General features: G+C 34.3%; 2 protein-coding genes across 2 annotated transcripts; both read left to right on the forward strand.

The window, feature by feature from the left end:
* The first annotated feature begins 80 nt into the window (after positions 1 to 80).
* On the forward strand, positions 81 to 1,068 carry LOC120249750 (probable histone H2A variant 1). The gene is made up of 3 exons (XM_039258382.1): positions 81 to 203; positions 338 to 465; positions 548 to 1,068. The coding sequence occupies exons 2-3, from the start codon at positions 355 to 357 to the stop codon at positions 842 to 844; spliced, it is 408 nt and encodes a 135-aa protein (XP_039114316.1). The 5' UTR covers positions 81 to 203; positions 338 to 354; the 3' UTR covers positions 845 to 1,068.
* Positions 1,069 to 12,482: 11,414 nt separating this feature from the next.
* LOC120283950 (protein LONGIFOLIA 1) lies at positions 12,483 to 15,351 on the forward strand. Its single transcript, XM_039290770.1, has 4 exons — positions 12,483 to 12,708; positions 12,803 to 14,044; positions 14,144 to 14,342; positions 14,424 to 15,351. Exons 1-4 carry the CDS (start codon positions 12,556 to 12,558, stop codon positions 15,011 to 15,013), a joined length of 2,184 nt encoding a protein of 727 aa, XP_039146704.1. The 5' UTR covers positions 12,483 to 12,555; the 3' UTR covers positions 15,014 to 15,351.
* The last annotated feature ends 143 nt before the right edge of the window (positions 15,352 to 15,494 follow it).

A 15,494-nucleotide genomic window follows, 5' to 3' on the forward strand; every position in this document is an offset into this window, starting at 1 on the left:
ACGATCCAACGGACAGTATTGCAAATCAAGAGATAAAATGAAAACCAATTCTGTTGGCTTGTATATAAAACCTCCCGAAACCGACTCCTCGGGTTCCATTGAAAGGTCTTGGTTCTTTTTTTTTTTTTTCCCTCCGATCGCGTCCCAAATCCTCGTTCTCGCGCTCTAGGGTTTTCGAATCAATCCTCTTTTAGGGTTTCCAGGTACGAATCAATCCTTTTTTGCGTCTCCAGACTCTAATTGTTTTTGTTTTCTGATGATTTCGATCGATTTCCCCAATTGTTTCTCCTGATTTTGGTGTTAATTTCGGGTTTTTTGGTTGGATTTTTGGAATTAGGATCTTGAGAGGAGGAGATGGCAGGAAAGGGTGGAAAAGGGCTGCTCGCCGGTAAGACGACGGCGGCGAACAAGGATAAGGACAAGAAGAAGCCGCCTGTGTCTCGATCCTCACGCGCGGGTCTTCAGGTAGGAGAAACCCTAGTTTGTTTCTTGTTTAATCAATGGATCTGTGTTTGATTTGGTTTGATTTTGGGTTTTTGCGGTGTAGTTTCCGGTGGGGAGGATTCATCGGCAACTGAAGTCGAGGGTGTCGGCGAACGGACGAGTGGGTGCGACGGCGGCGGTGTACTCAGCGGCGATACTGGAGTACCTGACGGCGGAGGTTCTAGAGCTTGCTGGAAACGCGAGCAAGGATCTGAAGGTTAAGCGTATCACGCCCAGGCATCTTCAGCTTGCTATCCGTGGTGATGAGGAGCTTGACACCCTTATCAAGGGTACCATTGCTGGTGGTGGCGTGATACCGCACATTCACAAGTCACTGATCAACAAATCCTCCAAAGAGTGATGGCGATCATTATGTGCGGGTAGTTGTGCCGCTTTTTATGTCTCTTTATCCTTAGTTAGTTTAATTTGGAATGCTTGGATTTGTGATGTTATGAACTGATGCTTAGTCTTCTAACTTTGACAGTTGCTAGTGTTTGTTCCCATTGTTAAGATTGGTGTTTTTATGTTTTACTGCTTGAACTCATGGTGTTAAGGATGTTTATTCTAATTTGCACTGTTACTTTTTTTGTGTGTGTGTGTGTGTGTGTGTGTGTGTGTCAAGGATTGTGCTTTTTATATTAGATTACTTTTATTTGTGATGGTAGGATTGAGTGGTTGGAGAATTTGAACTGTTGCTAGTGTCTGTTCTGATTGTGGCTGAAGGTTGTTCTGATGTTGTGGGTTGTATTTATTTTGATGTTAAGCATAATTTTGTAGTGAAGTTTATACTCTAATTTGTGATTTTAGGCCAGAATGCTTGGTGTAGGTTTGAATGGTTGCTACTATTTGTTATCATTGTCAAGTATGCTCTGATATGGTGGATTGGTTTGGTTTGTGATGTTGAGCATGAATTATTTTGTATGAATTTTACTTTAATTTGTGATTTTAAGAGTGAATGTTTGGTGTAAATTTCAGGTTTCAACAGTTGCTTATGTTTGATATTGTATCATGGTTGAGGACACTCTTTTATGGTTGGATTGATTGTTTGGATTTTTATTATGTTAACATGAATAATTTCTTATAAAAGTTTTAACTTTCACGTGTGACAATAAGGGTGAATGTTTGGTATGATTTTTAACAGTTTGTAACTGTTAGTTATAATTGTGAAGGACTCTTTCATTGTGGATTGCATGTGCTTGTGATTTATGCACGAATTCCTAGTAATGCTTTTAACTGTTGATTCTGTTTCTTTGTCGTTTCCAAGGATGATCCTCAGTTTTGTTTGTTGGCAGCATACTTAAATTTGTTATGCCATCACTTGATGCTTTATCTAATTGATTCTGCCTCACTTGATTCCTCTTATTATCATGTATGGTTTAGCTTGTAACTGTTGTGTTAATTGAATTTCCAAGGACAATGCCCTTTCACATGACTACCTTAGATTTGTGAACCTTTTGGTTTCAATGTGTTGTTGTTTTCAATAGTTGCCAATGTTATCATCATTGTCAAGGATTACATCTCTTTGGTGCATTGGTTTATATGTGATGTCAAGAAGTAGTGCCTTTTCTTTTAATAGTTGTCAGGGAGAAGATGCTTGTTCTTACTTTGGCTTTGCTAGTGTTACCAATCATTGTTAAAAAATGACTTCTTTTTACCTATATCATTTGTGGTTGTGGTTATTCTTCACGTGATCCTTTGTTAGGATTGTGCTGTTTCATTTGGTACTGGTATGGCTCTCTAATAGCACTGGCATTGAACTATGAAGATGATGTTTTCCAGAATGGTGGTTGGATTTAATTTCTTTTCCATGATTAGCCATATACACTTAGATTTGTACCATTGAATGTAGAAATTGAAGATTTTATGGTCTCCCTGGCACTTTGGATGATTTGAATTTTTTTTTTTATGATAATTATTTTGGTGGATGATTTGAATTTGTTTGTGGGTGTGTGTGGTCTGCTCTGCGTCATAAAAAATAGATCATTTTATTTAAACTCAAGGGTCTATTTATGTCCATTTCTTCAATAAGTTGATTAGACCTTTTTTGTTATGTGTGCATTGCTGGATATGTTATGGATGAGTGAGTTGTTTTTTGACAATATGCAACAACTGTCTTCAATAAATTTATGGTTGTTGGTGGTGGTGTATAATTGTGTTGAATACCAGTCTCTTATTACTTTTCAAGAGGATTGGTTAGATTGTTTCAATCTTTTGAAAGATCAAAGTTCCATCACTTCTATTTTTAGCTCTTTTGTTTTCTAAAAAGATAAGCTTCAATTCAAAAGCTCCCTCCCAATTTTTGGCTTCTTTCATTTGAAACTTCCCTCCAAAATTTTCGTTAATTGTTTTGTGTCTTGGCACAAGTTTCCCTCCCTTATGTTTTCAATAAAAGAATCTGGCCTTTGAGAATGAATGTTGATTTATATAGTATAAACTATTACTAAGATTAGCAGTGGCCCAATTAGAGTATCTTCATAACAAAGATATTATGAATCTTTTATTATATATATATATATATATAATAGTCAAGTTTCCTCTTAAAAACTTGACAATGGTTTTGTTGTTGAAGAATTGGACCTCTTTTGGATGCATATATATATCAAATCATATTAACATGTGAAAGGAAAACCTCTTAGAACTACTAACAAACATAGCTTTATTTGGTTAATATACTTTTACAACAAACAAACATCTTTCAGTAGCCTTTGTTTAAAAGCTCTTGGTATAGCTTGTGCCTTGTTGGTTGTTAGTTAGCCACTTAGCCCATGTTCTATGGTCCCCATTCTACATCATCTCAATTATCACTGCAAAATTATCATTTAGATTATTATTATTATTATTATTATTAATTAAACTCTAAAATATAAAAACAATTTTAGTCCTATATATTGTTAGTAAATGTTTAAGCTCTGTCATTAATGGGTCAAATCCAGTCCAATATTGTATAGTCCCCTACATCAGTCTAAATCCAATGTGTTGTAGACCTTTTTGGTATCTTTAATATACTACTACTACTAGTACTAGTAATAGTTTGGACTTTGAATTCATTGAATGAATACTTATCTTTGTTTCACATGAACAAAGCTCTATTGAAATTATGGAACACATGTGACATCTCAACCATGTTCTTTATTAGTGTTTGGAATTGAAACATTAAAGATGCATGAATGCGTTCTAAATTTTAATTTAATTGTCCAAGCTACCTGCCAACTTCCCCTATTTCTTTGCATTTCACTATAAAGTCCTTGTTTTCCAAATGTATAATTTTCCAATCATTAATTATTTTCATGAATTTTTTTTTTTAAAATAAAATATAGATGTTCATTCAATATATATATATATACACAAGTCTAGTCTAGATTTGAAATATCTACGGAATATATGAATTTATTTCAAAATAAATGTACCAAACAACCATGCAAAGATAAGGATAGGCACAATTCATTAAATAAAGATAATTTTAATTTAATTTAATTTTCTTATCTTGAGTTCATGGATGGTGGATCCAAACAAACTTTACATATATATATATATATATATATATATATATATATATATATATATATATATATATATATATAAATTAATAAACGTTTTAATTGTCGATAATATGGAAAATTACTGATCCAAATTAGGCATAAAATCTCTGCGTTTTTACTCTTTTATATTAATACCATGGTTTGTGGGATATTGATCTCATACTAATCATATTCTCTCTCTTTATTTTTTATTTTTAAAATTTTACCCTCATAGAATTAAATAGTCATGGACTAATTTCCGATAACATACTTTTTATCTATCTTTACTAATTAAATAATAAATATAAAAAAAAGGGAACAATTCCTCTTATCTCTCATCTCTTTTGAATTGATATATATAGATAAATATTTAAATAATAAGAAACACAGAGAATTATAATTTGTGTCAGCAATTGCAGTGCTGACTATTGACCCTTGTAATTGGTGACCAACAACACCTCCTTTCCCTGTTTCTCATTGGCTCTCCCATTTTTCATAATATTTTAATTATATATATAATTGTCACAAAAGTGATTATTAATTTAATTTTGAGGATTACTCCAACGAAGTAACTCTTATTTTACTTACTTTTAGAGACTCAAATCTCAATGTTCATATAGATCAAACAAAACACTTTCTCCATAATATTAATATTAATAATAATATCTGTCTAACATGAAGAGTGATTATAATTAATTAATTTATGTTTCATGGTGTGGTCCAGGTTAATAATAATAATAATTTGTATTTTTCTAGTAATCTATATATAATTAACTAAGATTAACATGGGAATCAATTCAAAAAGCCTGATTGATGACACTAATATTCTCTTATCTTTTCATTCTCTCAAATTCTCAATCAATATGAAAAAACAGAAATCAGACAAAAAAAATATATAAATATATATATATCATGCACTAAGATTCTTACTTTCTTCATTTAACCAAACATGAATCAAATTTTTACTTTATCTCTAATTATTCAAAGTTTCATGAACTTGATTGTTTCAATTGTCTTGCTCACACTTCACATTTATTTATTGATTATTTAAAGAAGAAAGATCAAACAACTTTGTTAGGTTGACATCATCAATATGATTAATAATGTCACATAAATTAAATAATATGATTTATCCACTGTTTTTTGTTCTTAGTACTCTTAGTCATTTGAAGACTAGTTTTAACATATTCCCAATGGACAAGATACTTAATATTTCTCTCACAAACTATGTCAAATCCAAGAAAGACTCCATGTGACATGGGCACCCCCTTTCATGTCCAAAACTCTCTCTTATCTTTTTCTTTATATATATATATATATATATCAAGTTAAATGTATTTATATAATTATTATAGTGATGGAGACCAAGATGAAAAGAGAGAGAGATATATGGAATATGTTTCCTTGCATTGTGATATACATTGAACCTTTCTTCTTTGGAGCACATGGAAGTGGATATATATGCACAGTCACAGATAGATGGATAGAGAAGAAGAACTGTAATAATGTTTCATTAATCTAATTGATTTAATTTTTATTTTATTTTATTTTTTATTTTTGTGTTTTGATAAAGAGGGTAAATTACTTAACTCAACTAATGATGTAAAAAAAAAAAAATGATTTTTCGTTCTCTTATTTTATTTCGTGAGTAAAAGATTTACTATCTTAATTTTTATGATGTGAAATTTGTTGGTGTTTATTCCAATTGGCGATAGAAATAATATAAGTATAAATTTAAAAATATTTTTTTTGTGATTTTTATTTTTATCTATGTTTAAAATATTTTAGGTAGGCGCTTTTCTCTTTTTTTTTATAATATATATATATATAAGTAATTTTTTATTTTTCTTTTTATTAGTTTCAAACTTTCAATTTTTAAAGTATTTGATATTTTGAGGAACTAACATCTAAAACTTAAGAGTTTATGAAACATTATTTTTTCAAAATATAGATTAAAAGTATATCCTAAGACTTATAAAATGGTGTAATTAATAGATATTTAGATTATTTAAGTAAGAGGTATTGAGTTTAAAGTTTTGTATATATAACAAACTTTCATTATAACAGATTAATTTTTTTTTATAATGTTTTTAGTAACTCAACTAAATAAATGATTGGTAAAACGTAAAATATGTGCCCACACACTAATTAAAAAATTTTGTAATTTATTATTTTTTCTCTCTGTATATAGATATATTCTAACAAATATAGACAAATCATGATAGTGGATATATACAAGTTTTGCAATGTTTATGTCCTAATTCTATGTAATTTGACATTCAAACTTATGACTTAACATTGTATAAATATTTTATATAAAAGATCCGATGTTATGTTAGTAGATAATATGGTCACCGGCCATTCTTTCGTTCAATGGGTTAAACCATTCATATGTAAAAAGTAATTTATTATATACATACTGTCTCTATTTACCCCAACCCAACCATATGGAACTATATATATTTATATGATATAATATTAACAGTGATTTGAACAGGATGATGCAATGTATGTACACATGATGAATTGAAGGACATTCATATAACATATGGTCCATAATACACTGCATATCCTTTGTCCTCATTGGGCAAAGATATGAACCTCTAAATCACAAGTCATATCACTCACCTCTACTCAAACTCTCTCTCATATATATAAATATATAAATATATATATATATATATATATATATATGAGTGTGACACTACTTACATTATACTTTGCCAACTCTCAAAAGATTCCTCTCACCATTAACTAACAATGTCAGAGTTCACACTGCCGTTCAAACCCTCTTTTCATTGCACTCACATTTCTTACTATCATGATGTCCAAGAAAGGCCACTAGTTTAATTTTTATATTATTATTCATAGATATATATATAACTCTCTAAGTACCCTCTATATGTATATTTATGTTTTTTAAACATTTAATGACAGTAGTTAGATCATTTTAACTATTATTTATATGAAGAATTATGTAAATTTACTATAGATGACTAGTCTTAAATTTTTAGTTTAAAAATGCCTTTATGTTCTTTTATATAAACACACAAACAAACATAATTATTAAATTGTCATTTTATACAACGTATATATATGTCACCTTCCCTTGGATTTTAAGATCTTATTAATAGTAACCCTTGGACATTGTGAAGAAAAAAAAACATAATAAAGTACATAAAGTTTTGTTTTATATTATGAGGAATAATAATAATGTACTTTGTCCTTTTATTATATTACATCACATCCTTGTACTATTAATTAAAGATAAAAAAAGAGAAGTGCAAAATGGTTAATAATTACTTCATTTACTAATTATTAACCTCAGAGTTAATTACTTCCCTGTCATTCAAATAATAAAAAAATTAAGTAGATGTTTTAATGATAATTAAAACCTATAGCCCAACTGTATACCATGTTAGTCTAAAGACTCTAAACAAATAGGTTAGCATAGAGGTATAAGTGGTCCGTGTGGGAATATATATAATAAACCATGCATATCATGTTATTCTATTGCAATAACTTAAAAATATATATTTATATAAATATATAAAAATAGTTTATGAAAGGAGAGTACAAACAAGGGAATGTGAGAGAGAGGTGTGAAAGATCTAAGGAATATTGTGAACAGTAAAGTGAGAGAGAGAGTATGACTAGTGGAGACAAGTTGGGAAATGAGCTTGAGCTTTTGAGTGGCATCCATGTTCACCTTACTGAACCATTGGGACTAGTGACAACCTCTCCCTTTCTTTTTAACCACTTTTTATAATGTAATATAATATTATCATAAATATATATCATATTAAATTATTTATTTCATCATAAACTAAAAAATAATCTAATAAACTCACACCCTATTCATTTTTTTTTGTTATTAATTAAAAGAGTTATATTTCAAATCCAATCCATAATTTCAATTGGTATAAATAGATTGAAATATTAACTATTTATGAATATTAATCAAAAAATTATTTTAACAATATTAACTATTTATGTTATGTAATATTTTTCTCGCTCACAATTATTTTTTTTTTAAAAAAAAAAAGATTTTCGTCCACTTCTTTGGCTTCATGATATTTTCAAAGAAACGAATGGACCTAGTGCGAATAATTAGATGCCCATATCTTGAATATTCTTTTCATTTCATTGTAGGTGATAAACTAATTATGGAAGTATAGTGATATATAGTGATGAATATTAATTATTGGTGTTTATTTATTTATTTAAAACCAAATTTTTTTAAAAAAAAAGGTGGGCAGCCATGCACGTTGAGGACTGAATGTGTGCATGTGGGTGGTGGAAGAGAAAAAGGTCTGAAAAAAAACAAAGGCAAATGGACTTTCACTGGTTTAATTCATTCAAAGGATTCAAAGGAATAGTTTTGAACTTTTTAAAGAGTGTGGAGCTCAAGGCACACTGTCTTACACCTTCATCTTCGTCACAACTCATCATATGGATCATGTACATACACGTGGTTCTCTGTGCTCTCTAAAATTAGGGTTAGGGTTAGGGTTTGGTTTTTGTTTTTGTCTTTTTTTTAAAAATAAATTTGTTGATGTGATTTTTGTTGTTGGTGTGTATACAATCTCAAGTTTTTTTTTTTTATGGAAAAAATTTATTTAGCACCCCTTTTAAAATTATTGTTTGTTGTGAAATCTAAATGTAAATGCTTATTGCTATTTAGTTAATGTATTATGTCCTTCATAGAGGCTCAATTTATCTGTTCGAAGGTTAACAATAATATCTTTTCTCCATATGATTTTAATATTTTCTCTTGTTTTAATATTCGAAGTAACAGAGATAACTTTGGTATGTATTTTAATTCTATTCATCTTTTTTTTTGTTTACTTAATTATAAACAGACATACATATAGACATACATATATCATGGACATATATTTTGAGTTACATAATCATGCTTAGGACAAATTAAAGTATATCATGAATACATCATGCTTATATTTATTCTCATGCATGGATTATTAGGTTTTCAATATTGTTTTTATGTTGAAAATTTTCATATATTATTTTTTTAAAACTTACTAGATTACAGTTAAAAACCAACTTCATAGTTCATAATTCTCCTAAACAAATTTATTTACTTTATCTTTTTTTCCTTAAATTTTTTTTGATTTTTGTATTAAAAATGAATATCCGTAGCAAGTTTTAAAAAAAGTATATAAATAAATATGTATATTTTTGTTAACTAATCGAATTGAATTTTTATGTAAGTAAACTTGATTGACTCGAATAATTACTGCAACAAAAGAGTTAGTATTTCGTTTGAAATTGAGAGTTTGAATGAGTGATTTGTCCATATTTCTTAAAAAAAAAAAAAAATCATTGTGGCGGGACAAAACCCAATTAATTAAGTCCTAATCATTGCAAACCCCTAATTAATTAAAACTGTTACAATGGATAAACCTGGACCCTAAATGAAGATGTTAAGTGTAGCTTTTGTGGCCAATTATTGCAAGGACAACATGTCACTATGTGGAAGAGCTGTCTCTGCCCATGGGCTCCACTTTGTAAGCTTCTCATTAGGTTGCTTTAGAACCCACAAAAATAAATATATATAAATAAATAAAATTGGTTCATTAGCATTTATATTTCTTATAACTTCAAGAAATTATCATTTTTCATAAAAAGAATAAAATTACACATACAACCTTGTAAAAAATCATACTGACTGCATGGATTTTTAATTTGTATATATAATAATGAATCAAACTTAGTTATACATTAGAATGTCACGTATGAATAATAATAATAATAATATGTGTATGCATGGTGTAAATTTGACCCAACAAAACAAAACTCTCAATTGACCTAACAAAGCAAAGGACCACAAAAATGGATGGATATAAAAGGGCAATCAAAAGGTCAATGGAATATGATCCAAAAATATTATTTACTTGGTTTACAATGGAAAGATCCAAATTAGAGAGATGTCACATGTTTTTATAAATTTAGGCTATGCATGTGATGTTTATAACACTTCATTATTTTTTATCTGTCAAATATTATGCTAAATGGATTATCTATCAAGATATTTTAGTTGTAAAGATAGAATGATAAACCTACCATAAGTAAAAGGTAGTGATTAATTAATATAAACATAGAGCATGCAAAGAAAGAAATAAGATTTTATAAGAACAATCACAAAGTAAATGCGTTGAAAGAAACAAAGTTGACAACAAAGAGCAAAAGTAAAAAAAAAAATCAGAAATATTTATCCAAGTGTCAAATGATGACTTCACATATGAAAGAAGGGAAAAAGAGAGAATCAAAGCAACATACAAAGTGATCTTTTCCTTCATAAATGTGTATTGATGGGAGACAAAGAAAGCAAACAAATAAGTAAAAGATAAAAGAAGATGAGTTTTCATGACGCCATTCTTGATTCCCTTCATAAAAACATTCAAACCTAACCTTCTCTCCTTCCCCACAGGGCCACACCCCTCTCTCTCTGCCTAAACAAGTAAGGAAGAGTACTTGCTAGATAGTATATTAATATATATATATACACACACAGCATGCCCTAACCCTAACCCTAACCCTAACCCTAGCTAGCACCCTTTTCCAAAGCTCTGGATTTGCAGTACTGCTTGCATGGCATCAGCAAATCAGAGCAGGAGGACACTGAGACTCAGAGCTAAAGATATTAATGGAAGAAGGTTAGAAAGTCCAAGTTAAAGAGATTGCAAGATGACAACAAGATGAAGATACCATACTACATGCATGCAGCTGTAATATATATATATATAAATATATTTATTGTAGTAATAAATAGTACGTAGGTATGTGTAAGAAGTATTGCTGACACTCTCATGAAAGATTTCTAAGGACCATGATCACTCATTCACTGACTCTATCTTAGACTCTATCCTTTACTTCCTACTTCCTAGTTCCTACCTAGATATATATATATATATATATATAAATACATAGACAGTGAGATTAGGGTTAGGGTTTTGAAGTGGATGTGGGTCAGGGTGGTGGTCAGAAGTGTGTGCAAAGATGAAAGACATGATCCAGGTCTTATGTGTCTCAGCAGTGAGTCAGTCACCACCACTAACTTATATGACCGGATCCTTTCAGCACTACTGCATCTACCAGCATAAAACCGTAACCCTAACCCTAACCCTAAACCTTAACTTATGTTGAAAATCACTAGGGAAATGAACAACATAAACAGTTAAAACAACACGGCATAGCATATATATATATTATAAAGAAATGGGCAGGTGGAAGCCTTGGCTCATGGGATGTTTGATAATGAGTCATGTCTCATGTCACATCCTTGTGTTATTTATTAGGTCTCTCTCTTGGGTGTAACTTATATCATGCATGCTCTGACATGTACCTCTCCCTCATGCAACCAAATTTCCATGTTAGCTTGGGTCCATTTACTTTTTATTCTTCCCTTCCTAACTTTTAATTTTTATTTATTTTTATTATCTTTTTTAATAAAATAAATATTTATGTAAGGGTGTGATAACCGGGCGGTGACTAAGGAAGGGTAACCGAAGCGAGAAGGGCGGGCGTTGGAGGGGTCGTCGCTTTCGGGGATCACGAGAGGGCGGTCATTGGACACCGGATCTCGTGCCTCGCGTGACATCCAGAGTTGTTACTGGGTATTTGCAACCTCGTTTCTTGGAAAATTTATCATTTAACCCTCGCATTTCTATATTTTTCCCTACTATCAATACACATACATATATTGTAGTAGTAGTAGTAGTAGTAGTAATTATAGGTTTTTTTTTTTTTTTTAACTAGTTTTGGTGGTACACCCTTTAAATAGAAAACTACTTTAAATCATCAATGCAACTTAACAAATATATTACTTTTTTAATTCTGAGTTTTTTACATTCATTTTCAAGTAAGTGACTTGAAAATTTTGAATTCTAATCAATCAAATAATGGGATCACGCAAAAGTACAAAGATTAGCCAGGGTTCAAATTCTTCACAGTTTATACACTATAAATTTGGATTAAATATTATTTATTAATTATGTTCACAACCTCGATGTAAATCTCTTATAAAAAAAAATCAGTAGTTTATTTTTTATTTATAAATCATATAATATGCGATAAATTAAGACCCTTCACAAGAGTTGCTTCAACAAGTGCTCCAACTTACTTGGGTGTTTCCAAAACTCTTATCTTCACTTTTAACTAATAATAAATGTATAAAATTTCGATGTAAAATATAAATTCAATGATATTATCCAAAATTTGTATTATTTTTTTAATATTATACAAATTTATAAATAATAATTATATATATATATATATATAAAAGAATTAAAAAAGGGTTCATACCTTGAAATTAAGAGGACAGTCTCGGTTTAGTTGTGGTCAAACCGCCTTTCAGAGCTCGAACCCCGAAAACGCACCCATCGTAATAAGCTACATTATCAAGGGTATTAAAGTCATTTCATAATAACACCGCTTTAAAACAAGGCCCTCTCAATGAACTACTCCATAAAGGAGGAAAAAGCTCGAGATTTGCAAGACAAGCGAGAAGAGTTGGAGCTCACCGCCGGAAACGATGGCGCCGCTCACCGCCCGGCCGATCTCCGGCGAGTCTAATCTCGAGAGGGAAATCGAGAAGCAGATGGGATGCATGGCTGGGTTTCTCCAGCTCTTCGATCGTCCCCAGATCATCTCGGCGAAGCGTCTCTACTCTCCCAAACGCCTCACTGTAACCTATCCTGAGAAACGAATCGAGATTCATGGTGGTTTTGTAGATCTCGATGGCGTTTCTAACCTCTTTGGTATTTGTTTGTTGTTTGTAGGCTGCGGGGTCGACCTCGCCGTCAGAGCAATCGGATGCATCGGTGGTCTCATTCGCCAGGGAGGGCTCGCCGGATCAATACCCATCGTCACCTGTGGAGACGCCGGGGAGGACAGTGACGCCGCTGCCTCTCCCAGTCTTTGATTTCAAGGAAGGGCTACGGAGTTCATGGAAGCTTCGAGAAGCCCCACGGCTCTCGCTGGATAGCCGTGCCGTCGTCGACAACAAAGGAAAGCTTCGTCCCAGGGACATACGCACCGTCCCGGCGGCGAAGGCTGCCGAAGAGGACAACGACCGCCAACGACGCTCACCTAGTGTTATCGTCAGGCTAATGGGCCTCGAAACCCTCCCCGGCGCTGAACCGCCGAAGAATGCGGAACTCCGGCGATCCTCCTCGGAGTCAAGGGTTCCTAGGGATCTCCCTCACTGGGGGGTTGTACATCCGGATCCGGCGCGTGCCGTCGAGGAGTTGTATTGCTCGCGGGTGGCGGACCCTGTGGAGTATCGGAAACCGGAACCCAATCCGCGCAACCCGGTACCGTCTCTTCAGAGGAAGAGCTTCTTCGAGGCTCGAGACTACTTCCCGGAGCCGAAGAACGGCGGAGCCGGATTCCTCTATGGCGAGATCGAGAAGCGTTTACGGATGCGTGGGATCGACGAGCCCGCTAAGGATCTAGAGACTTTGAAGCAGATCCTCGAGGCTCTCCAACTCAAAGGTCTTCTGCATTCCAGGCCCTCCGCTGCTCAACCGATCAATGGCCGCTACAACGTCATCTACGATCCCCCCGCTTCCCGATCTGCCGGGGAGTCTCTCATCATCGCCGGGAAGGCCACTTCGAGGTCATCGCCTGGGCGGAGACCTGGATCCTCGTCTCCACCCGTTGCTCCTAGATCGGGTTCCACAAGACGGAATGTCATCCCGGAACCATTGCCGCCATCAAGAACACGACGGGAGCGGAGCCCGAGGTCGCCGGATCTCAGAACCCCGACTCCGCCGGCGAGACGACGACCCATGAACACGGATACGGATAAGAAGATCCCGCAGCAGCGGAGGATCTCAGCCGCTCATTCTCCTCGACCGAGTCCTAAGCGAGTTGGCCATGATCCACTCGCCGTTCCATCTCCGAGGAACCGGCGTTTGTCGCCGGAGTTATTCCACAAGGAACGTGTATACTTACCCGCGGAGGACGATACCTCCACCGAGAGCAGCAGTTTGAGTTCGTCATCTCATTACGATTTCGAGGTCCGTTATTTCGCGAAAACGAATTTTATTGTTGTCCGGAACTAGTACTTTTATTTTATTAAAAAATTAAAATATGATTTTTATTTTTTGGTTTATTAGAGAACGAGAACGGACGGGAGAAGTCTACTGGAGCGTTGCGACAGGCTACTTCATAGCATTGCCGCGATAACTTCCTCCGCGGAGCAGGTTACCGCTGTGGACCCACAACCGAGTCCCGTGTCAGTCCTCGACTCGGCGTCGTTTCTCGGTGATGAGTGTTCTCCCTCGCCGGTTCTTAAGCGGTCCCTCGTCTTCAAAGGTATCTTGCCTCATCTTGTAAAATGACGATAATGGCCCTCTGCTGTTTAGTGTTTTCTCAGTGGCTGATTTGTCCTTTCAGAGCAATTAACGGAATGGGAGGATGATACGGAGTGGAATCTTGCGATCTCCACCGTTCGATCTGAGCTCGTTGATGGGCTCGATATCGACGGTCAGGATTTCGATTACGTTTCGGAAGTCATCCGAACGTCGGAACGGCATCATGATGCGGACGTTTTCTTGATGCTCGAGAAGCGGCTTCCGGAGATTGACGATGGGGATGGGGACCGGTTCCATCGACGTCTGCTGTTCGATACTGTGGCTGAGATCATCGATCGCAAGAAACACGTGTCGTCATCTACGGAACCGATTGCGAGAACGAGATCCGTTGGCCTGTTGCGGTACGTATGGTCGGAGCTACAGCGGCTGAAGGCGGAACCACAAGTGGACGATCTGAATGTTGCCACGTGTAGCGTTATAAGGAAAGACATGGTTGGGGACCACTTGTGGGGTGAAGCAATGGGGGAGATCTCAGAGGAGGTGCTCCAGATCGAACGGCTCATGTTCAAGGATCTCATCGCGGAAACAATAGGAGAGTTGGCTGACGTGGTGGCCAGTTCCCGGCCTAGCGCTGACGTGCTGGTGGCGCCACGTAGGAAGCTCGTATTTTGAATCTCCCTCGCATACGTGTTTTATTTATGAGGGAAAAAAGGACACGTGGAGGGAAAGTGATGGTTGTGATGCATGCACATGGTGGGGCCCTTGATGGCGATGACTGTTTTTGAGTTATAGAAAAGTCAAGCGTAGTGTTTAGTATATGCATCTTTGTTCTATGTATGTGTATGTGTATTGTATTGTATTTGTATTGGCGGATCAGGTCTGGTTTGTTGTGTGGCTTTTAGTTGGTGACTAGAGAATCAGGTCTGGTCTTTAAGGTTGCCATAGATATGTGCATTCATTCCTAAATGTTTATTTATTATGGGCATAACTGCTGAGGAAGAGGAGAAAAACCTTGGTCTTATTTTCCAAATTATTTTTGGATTGAGTTCTTGATCAGGAACGAAATTTAAAAAGTTTTTCAATGTAACTTGGGTGGTACTTTCTGTTAAAAGAACAGCATTACTGTAAATATCATGGGCTAGAATTTAGTGGG

The sequence above is a fragment of the Dioscorea cayenensis genome, chromosome 19 (assembly GCF_009730915.1).
Source record: "Dioscorea cayenensis subsp. rotundata cultivar TDr96_F1 chromosome 19, TDr96_F1_v2_PseudoChromosome.rev07_lg8_w22 25.fasta, whole genome shotgun sequence".
Lineage (NCBI taxonomy): Eukaryota > Viridiplantae > Streptophyta > Magnoliopsida > Dioscoreales > Dioscoreaceae > Dioscorea > Dioscorea cayenensis.